Source organism: Natrix helvetica (genome assembly GCF_964273705.1).
Source record: "Natrix helvetica genome assembly, chromosome: 13".
NCBI classification, from domain to species: domain Eukaryota; kingdom Metazoa; phylum Chordata; class Lepidosauria; order Squamata; family Natricidae; genus Natrix; species Natrix helvetica.
The window spans coordinates 13,017,903-13,042,478 of NC_138557.1; the positions used below are offsets into that span (position 1 = coordinate 13,017,903).

Genomic DNA, 24,576 nt, shown 5'->3' on the forward strand with positions numbered 1-24,576 from the left:
CCCTTTAGCACAGTCGTTCCGCCATCTTTTTTTTAAAACAACAACAACAAACTAACACAGAAACAATCCTGCTGCAGTTATGAAATTGAACGGTGCCAATTTTCTTACTCGACCGGATGCTTTTTGAAGTCCCTTTTAATATTGTCATCCTGCTTACACCAGATCTTCAATTCCAGTCGTTTTTTTAAAAAAATGTAGCACACCAACTCTGGAGGTTCAGGGATGCTCAGGGCCAAGCTAACTTCCGAAGACCTACTGTTTAGTCATTTCGGGTGTCAAGCTTCAGCATCAGGCACAGCTGTAAATCTCAGCTCTGCAGACACTTAATCCCTTTTTTCAGGGATTAGTTTACTGGGCAGAAGGCTTTCAGATAATGAATGAACTAGATTAGTCTCTGTCTCGCAGGCCAGAACGAAGCCAGAGATGTGGAGATGGGCCCTCCCAGAAGTCGAAAGCTTTATCACAAATTATGCTGAAAGGTTTAAATTCCAAGGTTGGTGTCTCTCACTCTCTCTCTTCCTGAATTCACACATGCAGGTGGAGACAGAATAACAGAGTTGGAAGGGACCTTGGAGGTCTTCTAGTCCAACCCCCTGCCTAGGCAGGAAACCCTACACCACTTCAGACAAATGGTTATCAAACATCTTCTTGCAAACTTCCAGTGTTGGAGCACTCATAACTTCTGGAGGCAAGTTGCTCCACTAATTAATTGTTCTAACTGTCAGGAAATTTCTCCTTAGTTCTAAGTTGCTTCTCTCCTTGATTAGTTTCCACCCATTGCTTCTTATCCTACCTCAGGTGCTTTGGAAAATAGCTAGACTCCCTCTTCTTTGGGATGGCCCCTGAGAGATTGGAACACTGCGATCATGTCTCCCCTAGTCCTTCTTCTCTTTAAACAAGCCATGCCCAGTTCCTGCAACCGTTCTTCATATGTTTTAGCCTCCAGTCCCCTAATCCTCTTTGTTGCTCTTCTCTGCACTCTTTCTAGAGTCTCAACATCTTTTTTACACTGTAGAGACCGTATGCAAGGAAATTTCTTTGCAATGGGTGCTGATTAGTGTAATTAGTGTACATTTAAAGGGACAGTGAAGATATTCTAAGTCTAAGGTAGTCCTAAATTTACAACAATTCACTTAGGGATTGTTCAAAGTTACAACGGCGCAGATAAAAGCGATTTATGAATGTTGTGCACACTTATGGCCGTTGCAGCATCCCTGCGATCACATCCGACTCTTGGCAACTGGCCAGTGGTGGGTTCCTACCAATTCGGACTGGTTCAGCCGAACCAGTAGTGGTTTGGCAGCCTGGGTCGCTGGAACCATTTCTCCAGGCGGTTCCATAGGCGCCATCATCTTGTTGTTTGCTTCTACACATGCAGAGAGCAATTTTTATTGCACTGTGCATGTGCACGCAGCACGCATCAAGCATGCGCGAGCAGCGTGGCCACAAGCAAATTGGCAGTAATGCAACTGGCTCATATTTATGACATTTCCCATGTCCTGCGATCAGGTGATCCCATTTTGCGACCTTCTCACAAGCAAAGTCAATGGGGAATCCAGATTCACTTAACAGCTGGGTTACTAACTTTGCAACTGCAGTGAAGTTTAGCTGAACAACTGCCACAAGGGGAAAGTTGTGAAATATGTGCAAAACTTCGCTTAGCAGCAGAAAGTTTGGGCTCAACCAGGCTAACATAATGTAATGATGTGCAATACAAGTCAACGGGAATTTTTCTTTAATTAGTATTGCTATTTTTATTTTTTGTAAGGCCAATAGATAGAGATAGGTGATTTTATAATTTTATAAAGATTTGTTGTTGCTTAATAGATAATTAAGGATTTAAGGAAGTAAGGTTTGTTTGAAATGAAGGATTAATAAAGGTAACCTGAACACAGGATGCTCAATGATAGTGGTGTATTTAGTCATGTTCGATGGATAACCAGTGATTTTATTTCTAATTGTAAAAAACTGATGCACAAAAACCTGTAACCAAATGACATTTTTGGGTATGTGTTGTGTTGTTTTTGTTTGTCTTAAAAATAAAAAAATAATTTAAAAAAAATGTAAAAGAAAGTTTGGGCTCAGTTCTCAGTTACAACCACCCCGAAATCTGATCTGATTTACCAGCATCTCAACATCTCAGTCGAAATTGCAGGCTCAATTACAGTCGTACAGTGAGGACTGCCTACATCCCTTTCCTCTCTGTGATGTTCATTCTAGCCTAGGCTTGCTTTTACATACAGATTAGTCCTTGACTTACAACCCTTCATTTAGTGACAGTTCTGTCAGGGAAAAAAAACACCCTGGAGAAAATAAGGTCTATGGACCGGGCTGATTCCCTTCAGCATATCGTTAATGATGTTAAGAAAAGAAATAAAAGTCTTTGAGAAGTATATTCTAATTAATAAACAAACTTTAATAAAAGTAAATAAAAGTAAATTAACTAATTGTTACATTTTGATAATAAAAGCTCCGTCTGCCAAATTGGCAGCCGGACAAAGAACAAAGGAATAGTTCTGGAATGTGTGAAGCATGCGCAATAAATCACTTTCAGATAACTTTGTTTTATGACCTGCGCAATAAAGCTTTCTTAGTTTAACTCTTGAGTGTCAATTCAGTCAGTTCATGCCTAGCAAACTTTTTAACATCGTGACAAGTTCAAAGTTACAGTGGCATTGAAAAATGTGACTTGTGATCATTTCTCACACTTATGACCATTGCAGCATCTCCATGACTATGCGATCAAAATGCAGATGCATGGCGACTGACTCACATTAATGACGGTTGCAGTTTCTCGGGGGTCACGCGATCCCATTTTGCGACCTTCTGACAAGCAAAGTCGATGGGGAATCCAGGTTCACTTAACCGCGGGGTTATTGACTTATCAGCTGCAGGGATTCAAATGGGAACCGTGGCAAGAAAGGTGGTAAAATGGGACAAAAGTCACTTTGCAAATGTGTCACTTAACAACAAAACTTTTAGAGTCAAACGTAGTCGTAGGTTGAGGACTGTATGTGCACAGCCTTTATAAAATGTGAAGCACTTTGTATGTTCAACCCCTTTTCCCCCATTTGTACAGGTCCAGGAACTATATTCCCATACCCATAACTAGCTAATGTGCTTTTCTGGCAGGAGGATAGATTATAATACTATCTTTGAAGTGGAACAAGTTTGAAGTCACCTGTTAGGAATCCTCTCAATACTCTCAGCTCTTAATTAAATATTAGGTGTCGTTAGCACAAAGAGAGAATGCGAGGAATATTCCTTTGATGCAAAGGGTGTCATTGTAAATGAGAAACAGTGGAGGTCTCTATAACTCAAGGTAGCATTAAACTCTTTAGTACAAAGTCCACCTAGTTGTTAATTCCCTACTAATTTTTTTCCCCTCTGAACTGTTTTACCTAAAAATGCTGACTTTCATGCTTTATATAATGCCTTGGTAAGGCCACACGTGGAATACGGCATGTAGGGAAGGCAGGAAGGAAACATTCTGGTGTTGTTTCTAGCCTGATCTTTACAGAAACTTCCCTGCTTACAGAAATTGCCTTCCCCGGTTAACCCTTATGACATTGGAACAGCTAAGGCGAAGCGCCCATCGATGGGAGTGACGTTGAGTTGGCCACGCCCACACAAGCACATGACCACCAAGACACACATACCCAGCTGGTCATTAGGACAGAGAACTGGTTGTTAAATTATTTGAATCCCACCAATGCATTATTATAACTATAAAAATCAAACACAAACACACATCCTTCACATTCTATACAATTGAAATGAAAACCCGATATTGCATTAGTATTGCATTCTACAGTAGAATTCAATATAGTTACTGCCCTGAGATAGAAGCTGTTTTTCAGCCTATTTGTCCTTGTTTTTATGGTAAAAGTATAAAATAAGTTCAAAAAGTTCACTTATCAATTGCTGCTTGATTGAATACAGTAAGTCCAATCTCTGAAGCCAATGCATCTTACCAACAAAAAACAAAAAAACCTCCAGATGGAATTGTTCCCCAGGTAAATGAGGTATGCCCATTCCCCACTCTCCTTCAAACCTCCCTTTGTCAACTCTTTATTTCCAGATTGTCTTGGTCCAGTTTCCCAAAAACGGTTATCGATCTTTGATGCAGCTTGAAAATTGTCAGTTGCAACCAGTGCAGTCAGATTTTGTCTACTTCAGTGTTTTTCAACAATGGCCGCTTTAAGATGAGTGGACTTCCAACCCCCGGAATTCAAGTCCACCCATCTTAAAGTGGCCAAGGTTGAGATACACTGGTCTACTTGATTGCAACAAGTATCCATTCCCATTTTGTTTAAGTTTAGCAGGGTTTCCCCCTCTCCCCTTCCTTGGGAAAACAAAGGAGATTAACTTGGAGGGGGGGGCAGTGAAAATGCCTTTTTGCAAGAGTTTCATGGTGATTCTCATGAAACACTGCCATGGAGATGGTTTGCAGCTTCAAAAAGAGGTATCTGATTGAGCATCGTTGTTGGGGGGGAATACTTTGATACAGATTAATAGATTAACAGAGTTGGAAGGGACCTTGTAGGTCTTCTAGTCCAACTCCTCCCCCAAGCAGGAGATCCTCCACCATTTCTGACAGAGGGCAGTCCAGGCTCTTCTTGAAAGCTTCCAGGGATGAAGCTCCCACAACTTCTGAAGGCAACTTCTGTTCCATGGGTTGATTGTTCTCACTTGTTCTCACTTATTTCCAGGTTCAATCTCTCCTTGATCATTTTCCATCCATTATTCCTTGTCTGGCCTTCGGATGGTTTGTAGAATAGTTTGACCCCTTCCTCTCTGTGGCAGCCCCTCAAATATTGGAAGACTGCTCTCATGTCTCCCCTGATCCTTCTTTTCAGTAGACCAGCCATGCCCAGTTCCTACAACTGTTCATCATACGTTTTAGCCTCCATTCCATTAATCTTCTTGGTTGCTCTTCTCTGCACTTTTTCTAGAGTCTCAACATCTTTTTATAGTGTGTTGACCAAAATTGGATGCAGTACTCTAGGTGTTGATCTTACTAAGGCTTTATAGAGTGGTGTTAGTACCTCACTTGAACTTGATTGCATCCCTCTGTTAATGCAATTTAGGATTGCAGTGGCAATGTAGGCTTGCATTGATACTAATTAATATTACAGGATCTACACTGTATAATAATAATAATATCTATAGTTTCAAGTGTCTGGCATCAACCTTCAAACAATACATAATGTAGCCTGGGCCTGTGTGGCTAAATATAGCATTGGTTTTATTGTAATTTCTTTGTTTGATTGTTTTGAGCCACCGAGAGTCATTTAAAGTTGGGCAGCATACAAGCTTCATAAATTATTCTCGTTGGTCGCCCAGCCAGCCAAGCGATTTGATTGGATTTGGCATTTTTGTTCGCTTATGGAATCCTTCCCAAAAACCCAGGGTAGGCAGATGTTGTTGTTTAATCATATTAAATTATTTTTATCACTATTAGAAAGCATTTTGTAAACAAAACGGTTGACCCTGTTTGATTATAGTTTGATTGATATGGCTTGCTGCTAGCATCAAGTTTAGGGGTGACTTGCTTTTTTGATTAAAACCCAAACTGCTCGTATTTTAAATGAACACCGTTATTTTTAAAATGCCTTGCAGTTAAAATTACTGGTTTATTCTTGGAAAAAGCCTAGTAGCCCCTTTGCCATTAACACGTTAACAGCTCCCTTCGTCAGATGGCATAGAGAGGTTAAACACTCCAGCAGCATCCTCTCTGGGGAATTGTGATAGTTGCAGCCACACATCCCCAAGATGGCAAGATTAAGATAGGACTAGACTGTGCTGGGTTTGAATCTCTGCACAAGGCTGTATCCTTTCAAACATAATGGTCACCTGACATTCTCTTTTCCTATCTCAACCTGTTTTGTTTTGTTTTCCCTGGAGAGCTTATGTGAGACTCGGAAGTGTTCTTTATAAGAACACTTCCGAGTGTTTATAAATAAACACTTTATAAATAAAGTGTTTATAAATAAAGAAGACACTAATGCTGGGGTTTTCCTTTATAACATCTGTCCAGATAGATGAGATGGATAGTTAGAGCTAGAGCTACAGATGATAGAGATAGAGTTAGGGAACTATCTATATCCATCCATCCATCCATCCATCCATCCATCCAGATATCATCTGTCAATCAATATGTCCATCCATCCATCGATCCATCCATTGATCCTATCTGTCTGTCTGTCTGTCTGTCTGTCTGTCTGTCTGTCTGTTTATCATCTATTTATTCAGCTTGCTATCATTTGTCAATCCATCCATCCTATTGGTCTGCCTGCCTGCCTGCCTGCCTGCCTGCCTGCCTGCCTGCCTGCCTGCCTGCCTGCATGCCTATCTATCTATCTATCTATCTATCTATCTATCTATCTATCTATCTATCTATCTATCTATCTATCATCTACCTATTCAGCTTGCTATCATCTGTCAAACCATCCATCCTATCGGTCTGTCTACCTTTCTATGATCTATCTATCTATCTATCTATCTATCTATCTATCTATCTATCTATCTATCCATCCATCCATCCGTCTATCTATATATCATCTATCTATTCAACCTGCTATCATCTGTCAATCCATCCATCCTATATATTGATCTATCAATCAATCTATCATCTGTCTGCCCATTATTCATTAATTCATTCATTCCTTCCTTCCTTCCATCCATCCATCCATCCATCCATCCATCATCTATCTATCTATCTATCTATCTATCTATCTATCTATCTATCTATCTATCTATCTATCTATCTATCATCTATCTGAAATAAGAACTTCCATTGATTCAAGGGGCCTGGGAAACCTCATGAACCCAATGGACAATATTGCTTTCACAATTCCATATGAAATGTGGACCATTTAGGGACCATTTGAAAAGAAATTCAGAGTGATGCGTTGATGGAAACTTTAGTTGATTTGTACCTGAGCATAATTTGGGAGATTAGCTTGTATTTTGCTATGTTGAAAGTATAAATAATAGTATGACAGGAAACCAGGATGTCTTGTTGCTTTGTAAGTAAGTAAGTGCAGGCCATGTGTGGAGGCTCAGGTAGGGGGAAAAGCCTCCAGAGCCTGGGGAAGGCCAAAACTCGCCCCCCGTCCCCCGCCATCATGCAGGAGGCCAACTAGGCCACGCCCACCATGGCCATGCCCACCCAACAACCGGGCAGAGAACCCATTGCTGACATTTTTGAAGCCCACCCTTGCCTCTAACATAGAGACGAACACAATTTTGCTGATAAGGACAGTGCAAATTGTTGGAAAGTATTGGGATGACATTATTTTACTGCTGGATTGAGTTGAGGAAGAGAATCCAAAGATGCTGAATCTAAAAGTCATGTGGTTCCCCAGGAAACCTCATTTGTGTGTAAAACCAGTGGCAGCTCAGCTCCTTCCTGCAGATGGGTGACTAATGGACCCTTCTACTGAGGTCCCAGCAGGAAGACCAGCTGGTCAGATATGGGATGAAGCGCCTTCAAAGACACATTTAATGTTTGCAAAGCCAAATGCCGCTCAATGTTCTCTCCTGTTGTTTCATGTTTCCACAGGGTAATCAGGAAGCAACTGCACCCCCTGAAACGATGGCCCAGCCTTACGCCTCCGCCCAGTTTGCTCCTCCTCAAAACGGCATCCCAGGAGACTACACTGGCCCCCACCCTCACCCGACCCCCGACTACTCCGGGCAAACCACGGTTACAGAGCACACGTTAAATCTGTACCCACCTGCGCAGACGCACTCCGAGCCAAACACAAGTGACACAAATGCACAAACTGTCTCAGGCACAGCCACCGTAAGTAGGTTTTTTCCGTTTTATTTTTCCAACCTTCTTCTTTAAAACATGCTGTTCGTTTTCCAAAGCCTCGGCAGGCAAGAGTCCTGCGCCTGGTGTTCATTTGGGAAACTAATGCAATGGCCTTCATAGCGGAAAGAAATATTGGATGAATTTGGATTCTGAGATTTGATCCAGGGTAAATTTCAGCTGCTCTCCACGTCCTTCCTGGGTGTCATCTTTCATGGCATAGATTTCAGCAGAAATGATTTTGATAAGGCTGATGTTTTACTGAGGACCTGGTTGTCTTCTGCTTTATTGTACGAAGGAATGAACTTTGCCTAAACCAGTGTTTTAAACCACTTAACTATATTTTCAGAAATAGATGCATTGATGGACTGAATCCTAGTTTGTATAGCTGCAAATGTGCACTTGGGATGAGTTGATCAAAAAAAAACCCTCAAGATGTTGGGCATGATCATGCTATATATGTCAAAAGGATAAGGCTGTGGTTGTGTCATCAAAGCACTACAGTAGAACCTCTGCTCATGAATGACTTAAAAATATTAGGCCATGCCCTGCATCCTGGAACAAGGAAAGTCTTGATTTCCTTCTATGTGACATCCGTTCAGTTGAGGGAAGAAAACAATCATCTCTTTTCTCAAGGCTAAACCGGCCCATTTCCCTCTAAACTCTCCTTAAAGACTCTCTTTCATTATTTTCCCTGGGGTCCGACCAGTTTGTTGTGTTAGGAGCTCTAAAACTCATGACTTCAAGAAGTTTGACCTTGATAGGCGAGCTTTGAAACGAGGCTACGAGAAAAGACATTCCTTCAGCTTTCTAGCTGGAGGAACCCAAACATTTTCATGGCAATTTAAAATCTGGATCCTCCCCTTAATGTCAAAATGAATTTGAATTTACCAAAGAGCTTCCATACTTTGGGGCCTCTTTCTTCTATGCTTTGCTTTATTTTTATTTTTTTAAAAGAAAGAAAATCTGCAATGTCTCTGAAAAGAAAATATATACTGCATCTTCTCAAAGCATCTTTTTCTAGCAACCTAGTGGGATTTTGATTTCGACTTTCATCATCACTTGTTTTTTTTTAAAAAAAAGATAAAACAAGACTGACTGTTATAAGAATTAGAGTAGATCAGGAGTGAAATCAAATTACCTTCACTACTGGTTCACAAATGTTAGCACACATGCTCTTGCTATGCTCATGTGCATAGTGTAAAAAACAGAATGTGATGACATCCAGGCAGGTGGGCGGAGCCCAGAGGTGGCAATCAGCAGGTTCTCACCGGTTCTGGAGAACCGGTAGCGAAAATTTTGAGTAGTTCGGAGAACCAGTAAATACCAGTTCTGTCTGGCCCCACCCCATATATTCTCTGCCTCTCGAGTCCCAGCTGATTGGGAGGGAATGGAGATTTTTTAGTATCCTTCCCCTGGAGTGGGGAGGGAATGGAGATTTTTTAGTATCCTTCCCCTGGAGTGGGGAGGGAATGGAGATTTTGCAGTATCCTTCCCCTGGAGTGGGGAGGGAATGGAGATTTTTTAGTATCCTTCCCCTGGAGTGGGGAGGGAATGGAGATTTTGCAGTATCCTTCCCCTGGAGTGGGGAGGGAATGGAGATTTTGCAGTAACCTTCCCCTGGAGTGGGGAGGGAATGGAGATTTTGCAGTATCCTTCCCCTGGAGTGGGGAGGGAATGGAGATTTTGCAGTATCCTTCCCCTGGAGTGGGGAGGGAATGGAGATTTTGCAGTATCCTTCCCCTGGAGTGGGGAGGGAATGGAGATTTTGCAGTAACCTTCCCCTGAAGTGGGGAGGGAATGGAGATTTTGCAGTATCCTTCCCCTGGAGTGGGGAGGGAATGGAGATTTTTTAGTATCCTTCCCCTGGAGTGGGGAGGGGATGGAGATTTTGCAGTATCCTTCCCCTGGAGTGGGGAGGGAATGGAGATTTTGCAGTATCCTTCCTCCGCCATGCCCACCATCCCATGCCCACCAAGCCTCCCATTGCCACCACTTCGAGTTTGCCCAAACCTGATAGAACTGGCTGAATTGCACCACTGGAATGTATTAAGAAATTAGGAATAGGGGGAATATTATTATACTTTTTTTTCATAATACATTTAAAGTGAAAGGTAGAGGTTTAGATCCGATTTAGAAAAAAGGTGTTAGCAGGTATGCTCAAGAACAATGTTATTACTATCAGAAGGGTGTAGCAAATATTAAATAACTGGAGAACAAAGGATGATGTGCTGACATAGAAATGGATAACAACATTAGAACCACATATGTTTGATTAATGTAGTAATTTTGATTTGTATCTATATTATCAAAATGAATGACAGTCAAACGCCAAACTGTCCTTGTAATAATGTTGGTGTATAGTTAAAAATAAAATAAAACACTTTTTGAAAAGAGAGGGGGGGGAGGGAGAGAGGGAGAGAGAGAGAGAGAGAGAGAGACCCCTACAGTGGTAAATATTTTCCCCCTTCTTCCTTTTTTAAAAATATTTTTTCTCTCCTTTGGGAGAAAAGGCTGAAAATTGACACCTTGATTTCTCCACCTGAAAAGAGTTGCACAGAATTGAGGTGGCATTTTTTTATTTTTATTTTATTTGGGGGGGTTGAAGCTTTAGTTTAGCTACAGCATTAGCTTTGGATCATAGCGATATGTTGACTGACGTGCTATTTGTCCCAGGAAGAGAGAGGATTAAGCAGTGACATGATACCTGTCTTCAAATATCGGAAGGTCTGTCAGAGAGATAATGGAGCTATTTGGTTTTCTGTTGGTTCTCGAAACTAGAATCGGAATCAATCGGGTCAAATTACAAGAAAGGAGATTGTAAAATTGGTTTCAAATATTGGTCCTCCAATTACCTGAAAGGGGGACACACACACACAGGCACACATGTCTGAAAAAGTTTTGAATCTGAGGGTACTTGATAACTTCTTGATTCATTCCTTCTGGAAACATGTGCAAGCTTCTGTTATTCATGCGGAATGCCGCAGTTATCGTGCAGGAAATGAGCAGCTTGCAAATTTGTTCAGCAACTGTTGAAATTTACAGTGGCACTAAAGAAAAAAACAACAAGTGGCTTACAACTGATCCTCGCACTTGTGGCCCTCAGGGCATTCCCAGAGGCATGTGATCAAAATTCAGCTGCTTAGCAACTGGCATATATTTATGACGGTAGCAGCCTCCTACAGTCATGTGATCATCGGTTGCGATCTTCCCATCCAGTTTTCAACAAGCAAAGTCAATGTGGGAAGTTGGATTCACTAACAACTGCGTGATTCATTGAACAACTGTAGGGATTCAGTTAATCATCATCATCATTTAATGGCCCTGTAATCTCTTGCGGGGTGGAATCTGGGCAACTGAATGGAGCTGGCAGAGTGTTTAATGGCCGGATGCTTTACCTGTCACCAGTACGGAGTTTTGTTCAGCAGATATATTCTTATTGTGCCTAGAGAGAGAAATATCTGCCTCTACCTAGGATCGAACTCACAGCCTGCCTGATTGTGAGGTGAGAGCTCCCCCTCTAGGCCGCTGTGCAACTCTTGTAGTGATTCTGTTAATGATCCCAGCAAAAAGGTCACTCTTTAATCCCCTAAGACAGGGGTGTCAAACTCAAGGCCTGCGAGTTGGATGTGGCCCGCAGGTACTAAGATCTGCCCCACCCTGGAAACAGCAAAGCACCAGCCTGTGGTGCCTCTGCCAGCAAAAACAGAGCTCTGGGTGGTCAACCATGGCCCTCCCAGGCTCCGTTTTCTGCCACCACAGCACTCCTGCAGCCCTCTGCCAGTGTGAACAGAGCTCAATTTTTGCTGGCAGAGGGCTGCAGGACGCCATCACGGCTGGAAATGTCCCCCCACCTCCGTTTTTGCTGACAGAGGGCTAGCAAAACAAACTGAAAACAAAACAAATGGAGAAATGTGTTCTCCTTTTGCACTTGGGCATCTAAGAAGGGACAGGGAAGGAGAAAGGGAAAGAGGAAAGAGAAAGAAAAAGAAGGAAAGATGGGAAGAGAGTGAGGAAGGAAAACTAAGAGGGGAAGGAAGAAGAAAGGAGAAGGAAGAGGGAAGGAAAGAAAGAGAAGAGAAGAGAAGGAAGGAAGGAAGGAAGGAAGGAAGGAAGGAAGGAAGGAAGGAAGGAAGGAAGGAAGGAAGGAGATTATAATGAAAGTGAGGGAGGATCTGAGGGAAATCCTACCTTAACACTTAGCCACCACAGATGCCCCCAATACAAGTGATACCAAGCTGGCCATGCCCCCTCCCCCCAGTTACCACCACCCTGCCACTCCGAGATCAAACACAACCCTGACGCGGGCCTCAATGAAATCGAGTTTGAAACCCCTGTTCTAAGATAGAGGGCCCAGAAGTATTTGTGGAAGTAAAGTGGGCACTGAAAGTAGATGCTTTGCTTTGCAATACACCAGGGTTATTTTTAGTTTTAGTTTGTGTTATTCTTTTTATAAGATATAATGGTCTCCACAGCTGGGTTTACCCATCGCACTAGAGCTTAAAAAAACAGTTTGTGGCAATGGCTTAAGACGTTGGTGAATCCATCCGCGATGGTATGTGAACCATAAGTGTAGCATGATGTGTCAATCCAGTAGCGATATTGATTTAACTGTGACGACACGTGGTAGTTTGGCGTGCATGAACCAGACAATAAGTGTACAGCAGTTCCAAGGAAGTATGGTAACAAATGCTCTGATTCAGCAAAGATGCGACAACTGATATTAATGTTGTAGAATCATTTCAACCTCTGCAGTATTTGCAAAAAAATAATTCTGACCGGCAGGGGTCTGTTTCCTTTCTCCTTCCCTTCCCTTCATCTCTTCTTCCTTTCCTTCTCTTTCTCCTTTTTCTCCTTTCACTTTCCCTTCCCCTTTCCTTCCCTTTCTCCCCTTCCCTTTCTTCTTCCCTTTCTCTTTTCTCCTCTCTTTCCTTTCCTTCCCTTTCTCTTTTCTCCTCTCTTTCCTTTCTGCTTCCCTTCCCTTCCCTTCATCTCTTCTTCCTTTCCTTCCCTTCCTTCCCTTCCCTTCCCTACCCTTTTTCCTTCCCTTTCTCCCCTTCCCTTTCTTCTTCCCTTCCCTTTCTCCTTTCTTTCCTTTCCTTTCCTTCCCTTTCTCTTTTCTCCTCTCTTTCCTTTCTGCTTCCCTTCCCTTCCCTTCATCTCTTCTTCCTTTCCTTTCCTTTCTCCTTTTTCCCCTTTCCCTTTTCCTTCTCCTTTCCTTCCCTTTCTTCTTCCCTTCCCTTCTTCCTTTCTTTCCTCTTTCCTTCCCTTCCCTTCCCTTCCCTTCATCTCCTCTTCCTTTCCTTCCCTTTCTCCTTTTTCTCCTTTCACTTTCCTTTCCCCCTTCCTTCCCTTTCTCTCCTTCCTTTTCTCCTTCCCTTCCCTTTCTCCTTTCTTTCCTTTCCTTTCCTTTCTCTTTTCTTCTCTCTTTCCTTTCTGCTTCCCTTCCCTTCCCTTCATCTCTTCTTCCTTTCCTTTCCTTTCTCCTTTTCCCCCTTTCCCTTTCCCTTCTCCTTTCCTTCTTCCCTTCCCTTCTTCCTTTCTTTCCCCTTTCCTTCTCTTTCCTTCCCTTCCTTCCCTTCCCTTATCTCTTCTTCCTTTCCTTCCCTTTCTCCTTTTTCCCCTTTCTCCTTTTTCCCCTTTTCCTTTCCTTTCCCCTTTTCTTCTCTCTCCTTCCTTTTCTCCTTCCCTTCCCTTTCTCCTTTCTTTCCTTTCCTTTCCTTTCCTTCTCTTCATCTCTTCTTCCTTTCTTTTCTCCTTTTTCCCCTTTCCCTTCCCTTTCCCTTTCTCCTTTCCTTTCCTTCTCTTCATCTCTTCTTCCTTCCCTTCCCTTTCTCCCCTTTCCCCTTTCCCTTTCCCTTTCCTTTCTCCTTCCCTTCCCTTCCTTTTCCTCCCTTTCCTTTTCTTCCCTTCCCTGTCCTTCCCTTTCTCCTCTTCCCTTTCTTCTTCCCTTTCTCCCTTCTTTCCTCTTTCCTTCCCTTCCTTCCCTTCCCTTGCCTTCCCTACCCTTTTTTCTTTCCTTTCTCCCCTTCCCTTCCTCCTTTCTTTCCTCTTCCCTTTCCTCCCCTCCTGCCCCCTCCCCTTCTCTTTCTCTTTTGCTCTTTTTTCTTTCCTTTTTCCCTTTTCCCTTTTTCTTTTTCCCTTCCCTTCCTCCTTTCTTCCCTCTTCCCTTCCCTTCCCTTCCCTCCCATCCCATCCCCTCATTTTGTCTTTCCCTCTTTTTCCTTTCCTTTCCTTTTTTCCTTTTTTTCTTCTTTCCCTTCCATTACTCTAGTAAACCTGAAAATGCCACCCAAAGTATCATTCGGGTATCTTAAGAAATTCTTGTTGAGGGTTGTGAAGTGGTCAATGTAAATGAGCCCTCTGTTGCAAATACTTCAGGCTAATAAAGTAGACATTAATCTCCTTGATTATTTTTGAAAGTGCAAAGGCTGATTATGTATGATGCATCACGAGATATTTGGCCTCTAGCTACAAATAGATTAATTTCTAGGAAGCAATTCAGTCCCTTCATTTTTTGAAAAACTTTAGCTTGATGGACAAGTGTTTCCCTACACAAAGGAGCTGTTTCATGCTCTCCTCCCCCACCACTCCGTTCTCTGCCTCTTTATTGCTCAGACAGCTCCTCCTGCTACGTTTTTTGTAGGCAACATGCCTTGTGATAGCCAGTGTTGGAAGGAACATGTGTCTGGTTCAGTTCCAAACTGGGAGAAAGATGCTGGAAACAACACCTGATGTGGAGACTCTAGAAAGAGTGCAGAGAAGAGCAACAAAGAGGATTAGGGGACTGGAGGCTAAAACATATGAAGAACAGTTGCAGGAAATTGGGTATGTCTAGTTTAATGAAAAAAGGACTAGGGGAGACATGATAGCAGTGTTATGAAATCTCAGGGGCTGCCACAAACTATTCTCCAAAGCACCTGAGGACAGTTTTTAAGAAGATGTTGGATAACCATTTGTCTGAAGTGGGGTAGGGTTTCCTGCCTGAGCCGGGGGTTGGACTAGAAGACCTCCAAGGTCCCTTCTATTCTATTCTATTCTATTCTACTCTACTCTACTCTACTCTACTCTACTCTACTCTACTCCACTCCACTCCACTCCACTCCACTCCACTCCACTCCATTCCATTCCTGATTTTCTATTCTATTCTATTCTATTCTATTCTATTCTATTCTACTCTACTCTACTCTACTCTACTCTACTCCACTCCACTCCACTCCACTCCACTCCACTCCACTCCACTCCATTCCTGATTTTCTATTCTATTCTATTCTACTCTACTCTACTCTACTCTACTCTACTCTACTCCACTCCACTCCACTCCACTCCACTCCACTCCAATCCACTCCATTCCATTCCATTCCTGATATTCTATTCTATTCTACTCTACTCTACTCTACTCCACTCCACTCCACTCCACTCCACTCCACTCCACTCCACTCCATTCCATTCCATTCCTGATTTTCTATTCTATTCTATTCTATTCTATTCTACTCTACTCTACTCTACTCTACTCTACTCTACTCTACTCTACTCTACTCTACTCTACTCCACTGCACTCCACTCCACTCCACTCCACTCCACTCCATTCCATTCCTGATATTCTATTCTATTCTATTCTTCTACTCTACTCTACTCTACTCTACTCTACTCTACTCTACTCTACTCTACTCCACTCCACTCCACTCCACTCCACTCCACTCCACTCCACTCCACTCCACTCTATTCCATTCCTGATTATTCTATTCTATTCTATTCTATTCTATTCTATTCTATTCTATTCTATTCCATTCCATTCCATTCTACTTCCTTCTACAGGTATAAATTACTCTTAAAACCCCCAGTTAATTTTTAATTAACTACTGCATGGAAGAGATTGGCTGAGGATTAAATTATGGTTTATTTTCACCATCTGATGTTCTGACCCAACTCCCTAAACATGACAAACCATCTGTAGTTGAAGCAATGATTCCTTTATTAGGAGCACCAGCAGCCCAGGCCAAAAAACAAAAAACAAAACCCAACTGACTTGGATGACGAGAATCTCCATAGACATCTAGGGGTGATAACTGAAGCCTCCGGAGTGCAAAAAAACAGCCCTATGTGCAAGCCTTCGGCGGGGGGGGGGGGCTGTTTTCACCCTCCCCATTCTCCTAGAAAGCCTCTGGGGGTCACACGTGCATTTGTGCACAGGTCACACACCTAGCATTATCGGTGATGGCACGCCCATGCATGACCCTCTCTGCGTTCCCCCTGCTTTTGGCATGTGATGGGAAAAAGATGTATCCATCACTGGTATAGAGTCTCCTGCGTGAGCAAGGGGTTGGACTAGGAGACCTCCAAGGTCCCTTCCAATCCTATTATTCTTTGTTCTATGCCTACCCATTTATTCTCCAACCCACACTGAAAAAGAAAAAATCCAAATATGGATTTCTGCAGGTCTCTGATCCTTTTATATCACTTGCACATTGGTCTCCACAATAGTATTAATTGAGCACCATGTTCCCCATTGATAATACAGCATGCAATGAATGCCTGTTTTTGCGGCAGATGAACAATTAGTTTAATTGTACAACTGCATACATAATTAAGCTGTTTTTGTTTCTTTGTTAGCGACAGCTATTTTTTTTTTCTCCTGACACTGTTAACAGCAAAATTCTCTCTTTGGAGGGTGCATCAGCGGAAACGGAGAGGATTCAGGTTGCACAGGAAAATTACAAATATGAAACAGCCCCTTGGTTGACTAGTACAAAATTTGCTGCTCCAGGAAATTTGAAAGCCCCCATTTCTCTGCTGGATTACAATCTTGAGAAAAGTAACACATTCCATAAGTCCTATTTTCATTCCAAGGTTTACTATTTAATGGGGTTGGCATTATCTATTCAGAGGATAGGAGAAACCTTTATTGTCACTGGCACACATAAAAATGAAATTCTGAGGTCTGCTTTCAAAAGAATATACATACAGTACGTACATACATACATACATACATACATACATACCCACCCATCCACCCCCATACACATATACATACACATATACATTTATACACATATACACACACAAACACACACCCATGTATATACATAACTAGCTGGATACCCGCAAAATGATTGGGCAATGCAGGAGAAATCTGATTCACTCCGGTTTAATCCGTTGGCTTGGTGATGGTCGGTGATTGAGACACATAAGAAAGTATCACTCCTGCTGCCTTGAATCTGGAATTAGTTCCATAGGTGGAAGGCATAGACATTTTAGTGAGGTACCAACGTTTAATACTCTAAGGAGCCCGAGACCACTCCACTCAGTTTGTCTGTTTGAACTGAGGTGACAGAATGTGAGGCAACTGGCAGTTGGAACGGAGTTCTTTTCAGGTGAGGAGGGGGAGTAGAATGTCTAACTCCTTAGCATTAGAGCATGATAATATCAGGCAACTGGCAGTTGGAACAGAGTTCTTTTCAGGTGGGGAGGGGGAGTAGAACTCCTTAGCATCAGACTGTGTTCATTACTGTGTAAGAAATACTAATGATCTGATGGTCATTTTGAAAACTCCTTTCTTAGTGAGCACCTAGAAACCAAGAAGAACACACTTGCCAAATTTCAAGTTTGTAGGCTTTACGGTTCTGGAGATTTCTTGATGAGTGAGTGGTATTTGGCTTTTATATAGAGAGTTTATAAACATACATGTAATGAGCCATGGTGGTGCAGTGGTTAGGATGCTATATCATTGCTCACTCTAGCAGTTCAATCACAGAGAAAGTGTGTGCGCGTGCGTGAGAGAGAGAGAGAGAGAGAGAGAGAGAGAGAGAGAGAGAGAGAGAGAGAGAGAGAGAGAACTCCTGAAGAGATGTATTAAAAATACACTTATGTGGAGTGTTAATATAAATCTATGCATGTTATGACTTCAGGGGTATTACCAATTTCCACTTCTTCTGTAGCAATTATTTTGTGATGTAAAAGGGAAACCATTCCAACACTGGGTGAATGAATGAATGAATGAATGAATGAATGAATGAATGAATGAATGAATGAATGAATGAATCAAGAATTTTAAAACAGACTTTGGAGAATGAAAACAGTAATACCTAGCTTAAACTGCCTGTGATCTCTGGATCTTGGCTTCACATTATAACAGTTTAATTAAAATTGATCCTCACCTAGGATTATTATCTGAAAGGTAATTCCATTTTTCCTTACATATAGAAAGGATAACCTAAGCACTGGCTCAGCTAATGTATTTTTCCTCTCATAATTGGCCTGCTGAGGGCAGCTTCCTTGCCATTCAAACAGCATTGTCAGTTGCAAAGTCATTTAGACACTGACAGTATAATTGGGCAAGGGTAATATTTTTCCTCAGAACAGAAATTTATTTTCCTTCCTTCCACTCCTTCTCCCTGTCATTCTGTCCCTTCCTTCCTTCCTTCCTTCCTTCCTTCCTTCCTTCCTTCCTTCCTTCCTCTCTCCCTCTCTCCTTCCCTCCCTCCCTCCTCTTTTAAAGAACCTTCCTGCAATGTACATATTTCTTGGAAATTCTTCTCCCTCTCTCCTTCCCTGATATCATACTATTTGAAGCCATTTGAATATTGAAACTCCCACTTTTCTTTTTAGAATAGAATAGAATAACAGAGCTGGAAGGGATCTTAGAGGTCTTCTAGTACAACCCCCTGCTTAAGCAGGAAACCCTACACCACTTGAGACAAATGGTTCTAAGTTGCTTCTCTGCTTGATTAATTTCAACTCATTGCTTCTTGTCCTGCCTTCAGATGCTTTGGAGAATGGTTTCACTCCCTCTTCTGTTTGGCAGTCCCTGAGATATTGTAAGACTGCTAACATGTCACCTCTAGTCCTTCTTTTCATTAAATTAGACATAGCCAGATTCTGCAATCGTTCTTCATATATTTTAGTCCCTAGTCCCCTAATCATCTTTCTTGCTCTTCTCTGCACTCTTTCTAGAGTCTCCACATCTTTTTTACACCATGGCAACCAAAACTGGATGCAGTACTCCAAGTGTGGCCTTACCAAGGCTTGTAAAGTGGTATTAACCCTTCACGTGATCTTCATTCTATCCCTCTGTTGATGCAGCCTAGAACTGTGTTGGCCTTTTTGACAGCTGCTGCACACAGCTGGCCCATATTTAAATGGTTGTCCACTAGGACTCCAAGATCCCTCTCACAGTTACTACTATTGAGCAAGATACCACCTATACTGTACCTGTGTATTTTGTTTTTCTTGCCTAAATGTAGAGCCTCACTTTTTTCACCATTGAATTTCATTTTGTTATGGTGAAAAAAGTAAGGTTCTACATTTGTTCTACATTTGTTGACTAGGGTTTTTTTAAAAACTCCAGCTTTGACCTACCCAGGTTTAAATGCTCTGGGCAGTCCAGAAAATGGAACTGAAAGTCATTCATTATAAGGCCTGTATAACAACTAAATTTCCAAAGTCAAAAACAAACAAGCAAGCAAAAAATAAAATAAAATTAAAGGCAACTGCAAAGGGGAGCAAACTCTGGCAAAGACTAGTATGAACAGATCTACTCCAGGCTCTATAGCAGGGGTGTCCAAACTTGGGAACTTTAAGACTTGTGGACTTCAACTCCCAGAATTCCCCGCTGGCTGGGGAATTCTGGGAGTTGAAGTCCACAAATCTTAAAGTTCCCAAGTTTGGACACCCCTGCTCTATAGCAATAAACAAATTGGAATTTAGTTGTCAGCTGAGTTTTGCTTTTTCCAGGTGTTCCAACTGAGATCTCGCTCCAAAAACATACAGCTTTTTCAACAGGGAAAAATTGTGCCAGAGCAAGTCTATCTATGCACTGCAAAGAGTTGACACCACTTTTTATGTGGTTATGATGGCGCATAATCAAATAATCAACTGTCCACCCGCAAGTGGAATTGTTTTGCTTCCCGGATGCTCCTCGATGGTATTTAAAGTATAAAACTATTTTACATGCAACTTCTCTTATCTGAACAGATAGGCTGTCTATCTAATCATCTTTGTCCTTGACCCTCATTCCCCTTTGTCCAAACCCAGAAAAGAACACATTAATTAAAGTGAGGATGGAGCAATGAGAATATGATGGAGCCAGGAATACTTCAGACTGAGTATTATGTGGGCTGTGGAATGAATTTACTGCATGGCAATCTGGTTAGAGATCTATCTATCTATCTATCTATCTATCTATCTATCTATCTATCTATCATCATCTATCTATCTATCCTACTCTATCTATCTATCTATCTATCTATCTATCTATCTATCTATCTATCTATCATCTATCTATCTCTAGCTATCATCTGTTTCTATCTATCTATAATCTGTCTGTCTCTCTCATCTATCTATCTGTCTGTCTGTCTGTCTGTCTGTCTGTCGGTCTGTCTTTCGGTCTGTCTGTCTGTCTGTCTGTCTATTATCTATCTATCTATCTATCTATCTATCTATCTGTCTATTATCTATCTATCTATCTATCTATCTATCTATCTATCATCTATCTATCTATCTCATAAATCATTAACACACAACAACACACAAAGTAGAATCAGCTAAAATCATATAGATCTTAATAAATATACACATAAATGCATATAGATAGATGATAGATAGATAGATAGATAGATAGATAGATAGATAGATAGATAGATAGATAGAAGAGATATATATATGTGGATGAATGGATGATAGAGACAATGGATACATTATAAGCAGGAAGGCAATAAGTTACATTAGAAAACTACCACTGAGAACAATTAATAAGTGGAATGGGTTACTTTCAAAAGTTTTGGGTGCTCCATCACTGGAGGCTTTTAAGAAGAAATTGGACAGCCACTTGGAATGATATATGATCGTCTGCTTGATCAGAGAGTTGGACTAGAAGACCTCCAAGGTCCCTTCAGTGTTCATATGGAAAGCACATTTGGGATAATCATGTTAGTGTCCATAGGAAGTTCCTTCTACTAACTTTATGTATGAAAATGTGTATTGCTATCAACCATCTTGCAAAGAATCTCTCTCTCTCTCTCTCTCTCTCTCTCTCTCTCTCTCTCTCTCTCTCTCTCTCTCTCTCTCTCTCTCTCTCCCTCCCTCCCTCCCTCCCTCCCTCCCCCCCTCCCTCCCTCCCTCCCTCTCTCTCTCTCTCTCTCTCTCTCTCTTGGAATTATACATTCTAATGATAGACCAATCACTTTGGAAAAAAAAAAGAAGGAAAAGAGAGATGTGCATTAAAGATCCCAATTTACCAAGGAGGCTATGACGTTCATATTGCAATATGGAATGAATAACTACTGCCAAAAGGGGAATGCATACATTTCAATTTTATGAAATACTTTAATAATTTCTTTGGTGCCACAACACTGCATGCAAATAAATGAACTGTGATGCTACTCAATGAAGTACAATGAGTGTGTATTTTAGAGACACAAACAAATCCTTTTTTTCCCACGCACCCATTCTGAAATTGAATTTACCTTCACTGATCTGATTTTGTTGATTACAGCTTCTTTTTAAAATGATTGTTTTATTCCTCCCTCTCCTAGCCATTTTTAATCATTACTGGTTGTAATTCCAATATATGGGTAGCTATGCACAATCCAGCATAGAGAAAAACAAGAGAAATCCTTGCACAATCCAAGGGCCACTCATTCATACAAAAAATTAGATTTATTTCTTTTTAAAAGTGCCTTGTGTTGTATGCCAAGACCATGGGAAAATTTTATATAGATAGATGATAGGTAGCTAGATAGCTAGACAGACAGACAGATAGACAATTATACAAAAAGAAAAGCAAGATAATTATATTCATTTTCTTCCAAACATACATTATCTTTTTCAGACAGTTTGGAAAAAGATATAGTCTAGCTGTCAGGCTTGGAAGCCATCTTTTATAGTGGACCTCAAGCCTGCCACATATTCTACTGTGGGAAACTGGGAGGGGGGATTCTATGGGGCATGGGAGGTATGCAGTCTAAATAACATTCTTTCTAAGTGAGTCAAGGTTACATTGCCCCTGTATCTGGAGTGGCGTGACTGGAAAGAATCTTCCTTTGGACAATGACTGAGTGGACCATGTGATGGACATGTGGGTGTGGGAGCAAGATCTTGAGCTTTCAACTGGGTAGGGAAAACCTGGAAGCTTTTAGATTTGGGTTTTCCCAGATGTGCCAAAATGGCTCTTTTAATAAATTGGAACTCTGAGGAATCTCTCAGCTCGGATTGTTATTGATTTGAGGATGCTATCTGGAATCCTGACACTAGCACTAAGGCCATACTCCGTTAAACTGTTGGACTAGGATTAAAGGGATCCAATCTTCTTGCACCATTCAACCATGGAATGTTCTTCAAGATCCAGCAAAACATTAGAATATGCATGGAAACGATGGGAAAAGGCATACTAATATCAAGACTATGAACTATGATGGCACAGTGGTTAGAATGCAGTACTGCAGGCTAGTTGTGTTGACTGTTGGCTATCTGCAGTTCGAATCTCACCAGGCTCAAGGTTGACTCAGCCTTCCATCCTTCCGAGGTGGGTAAAATGAGAATCCAGATTATTGGGGTACAATAGGCTGACTTTAGAGAGGGCTGTAAAGCCCTGTGAAGCGGTACATAAGTCTAAGTGCTATTGCCATTTGTACTTCAGGATTGAACTCTGGTGTTCCTAGTGCATATGCCAGGGGTGTCCAAACTTGAGAACTTTAAGACTTATGGACTTCAACTCCCAGAATTCCCCAGCCAGCCATGCTGGCTGGGGAATTCTGAGAATTGAAGTCCACAAGTCTTAAAGTTCTCAAGTTTGGACACCCCTGGCATATGAAGAATGGTTGCAGGAACTGGGAATGTCTAGTTCAGTGCGCACAGAAAATTACAGCCTGGGAGACTCCAGGCTGTAATTTTCCGAGCTGTGCGCACGCGCCTGTTTTCCACGGCGTGGAGCAGCGGTGAGATTCTGCGTGGCGAGCGATGATTCCAGGGGCCATCTGGGAAGATGAGGAACGTGAGGGGAGACCCTGCCCCCCCCACTGATGGACCCCGGAATCATCGCTCGCCGCGCAGAATCTCACCGCTGCTCCACGCCGTGGAAAACAGGCGCGCGCGTACAGCTCTTTCAGTCTCTCTCTGATTCCCTCTCTCACTCCCTCTCTCTGTTCCTCTCTCTCTCTCTCTGTCTGTCTCACTCACTCACACACACACACACACACTGTGGTCACCTTGTTGAGTGTTCCAATCACATTTGAAACACTCAACAACTGGCCTGCATTTATGGTATTTTGCAGCTGCAAAATACCATAAATGCAGGCCAGTTGTTGAGTGTTTCAAATGTGATTGGAACACTCAACAAGGTGACCACAGTGTGTGTGTGTGTGTGTGTGTGTGTGTGTGTGTGTGTGAATGAGACAGACAGACAGAGGAACAGAGGGGGAGTGAGGGAGGGAATCAGAGAGAGAGACTGACAGACACACACACACACACAGAGAGAGAGGGGGAGGGAGAGAAAGATAGACAGACAGAGAGAGAGACACACAGAGTGAGTGATTAAGTGAATGAGTGAGAGACAGACACATCCACATACACAGAGTGACAGAGAGAGAGGAAGGGAGGGAGGGGAGAGAGACAGAGGGAGAGACAGACACACACACACACACACAGAGTGAGTGAGAGACAGACAGACAGGACACACACACACACACACACACACAGAGTGACAGAGATGGGGGAAGGAGGAGAGAGAGACAGAGATACAGACAGACAGACAGACAGACAGACAGATAGACACCCAGAGAAAATGACAGAGGGAGACAGAGAGGGAGGGAGGGAGAGAGAGACAAAGAGCCAGAGAGGAGAGAGAGAAAGAAAAAGAAAAAAAGAAAGTGGGAGAGAGAGATGAAATTATAAACAATAACATACAAACCTGACTTACTCAAACTATCCAAGGAAATGCAAGGCCAATGTTCACATTAGTGGTTGTGACTTTGTCAGTCATTGTCAGGATGTAATTTTCTCTACATTGTAAGGCAAATTTTACGGAATTTAACGTTATCGATAAATAATATCATTCTAAAGTTTTTGTTTTATTAGTTGTGTTATTTGTATCCTCCCGACCTATGTGGATACTTGCATGCAGAATATTCTCAATAAAAACTTAATTGAAACTAAAAACAGTGTACCATCCTATGTATTTTCGGTTTTAAAAATGCGGCTCTCAAAATAAATTTCAATCGTGGTTTTGGCGAGATTTGGCTCAGTTGAAAAAAAAGGTTGCCCACCACTGGTCTAGTTTAATGAAAAGAAGGACTAGGGGAGACATGATAGCAGTCTTCCAATATCTCAGGGGTTGCCCCAAATAAGAGGGAGTCAAGCTATTCTCCAAAGCACCCGAGGGCAGAACAAGAAGCAATGGGTGGAAAACTCATCAAGGAGAGAAGCAACTTAGAACTAAGGAGAAACTTCCTGACAGTGAGAACAATTAATCAGTGGAACGACTTGCCTCCAGAAGTTGTAAATGCTCCAACACTGGAAGATTTTAAGAAGATGTTGGATAACCATTTGTCAGAATTGGTGTAGAGTTTCCTGCCTAAGCAGGGGGTTGGACTAGAAGACCAAATGGTTATCCAACATCTTCTTAAAAACTTCCAGTGCTGGAGTTTTCACAACCTCTGGAGGCAAGTTGTTTTCGCTGGTTAATTGTTCCAACTGTCAGGAAATTTCTCCTGTCGGCTTGGGTCCACAATGGAGCCCCAAATTTCAGTTGTTAAGTGAGTTTT

The 24,576-nt window shown here is 42.0% G+C and overlaps 1 protein-coding gene across 3 annotated transcripts in view; it reads left to right on the forward strand.

Moving 5' to 3' along the window:
- The window catches only part of RBFOX1 (RNA binding fox-1 homolog 1), a 2,041,748-nt gene that overhangs the window by 1,787,325 nt on the left and 229,847 nt on the right, over positions 1-24,576 (forward strand). For all 3 annotated transcript variants that reach the window (XM_081966089.1, XM_081966090.1, XM_081966091.1), the window contains one exon: positions 7,568-7,810. In XM_081966089.1, coding sequence (XP_081822215.1) covers positions 7,568-7,810 — 243 coding nt within the window. The remainder of the gene's footprint in view (positions 1-7,567; positions 7,811-24,576) is intronic.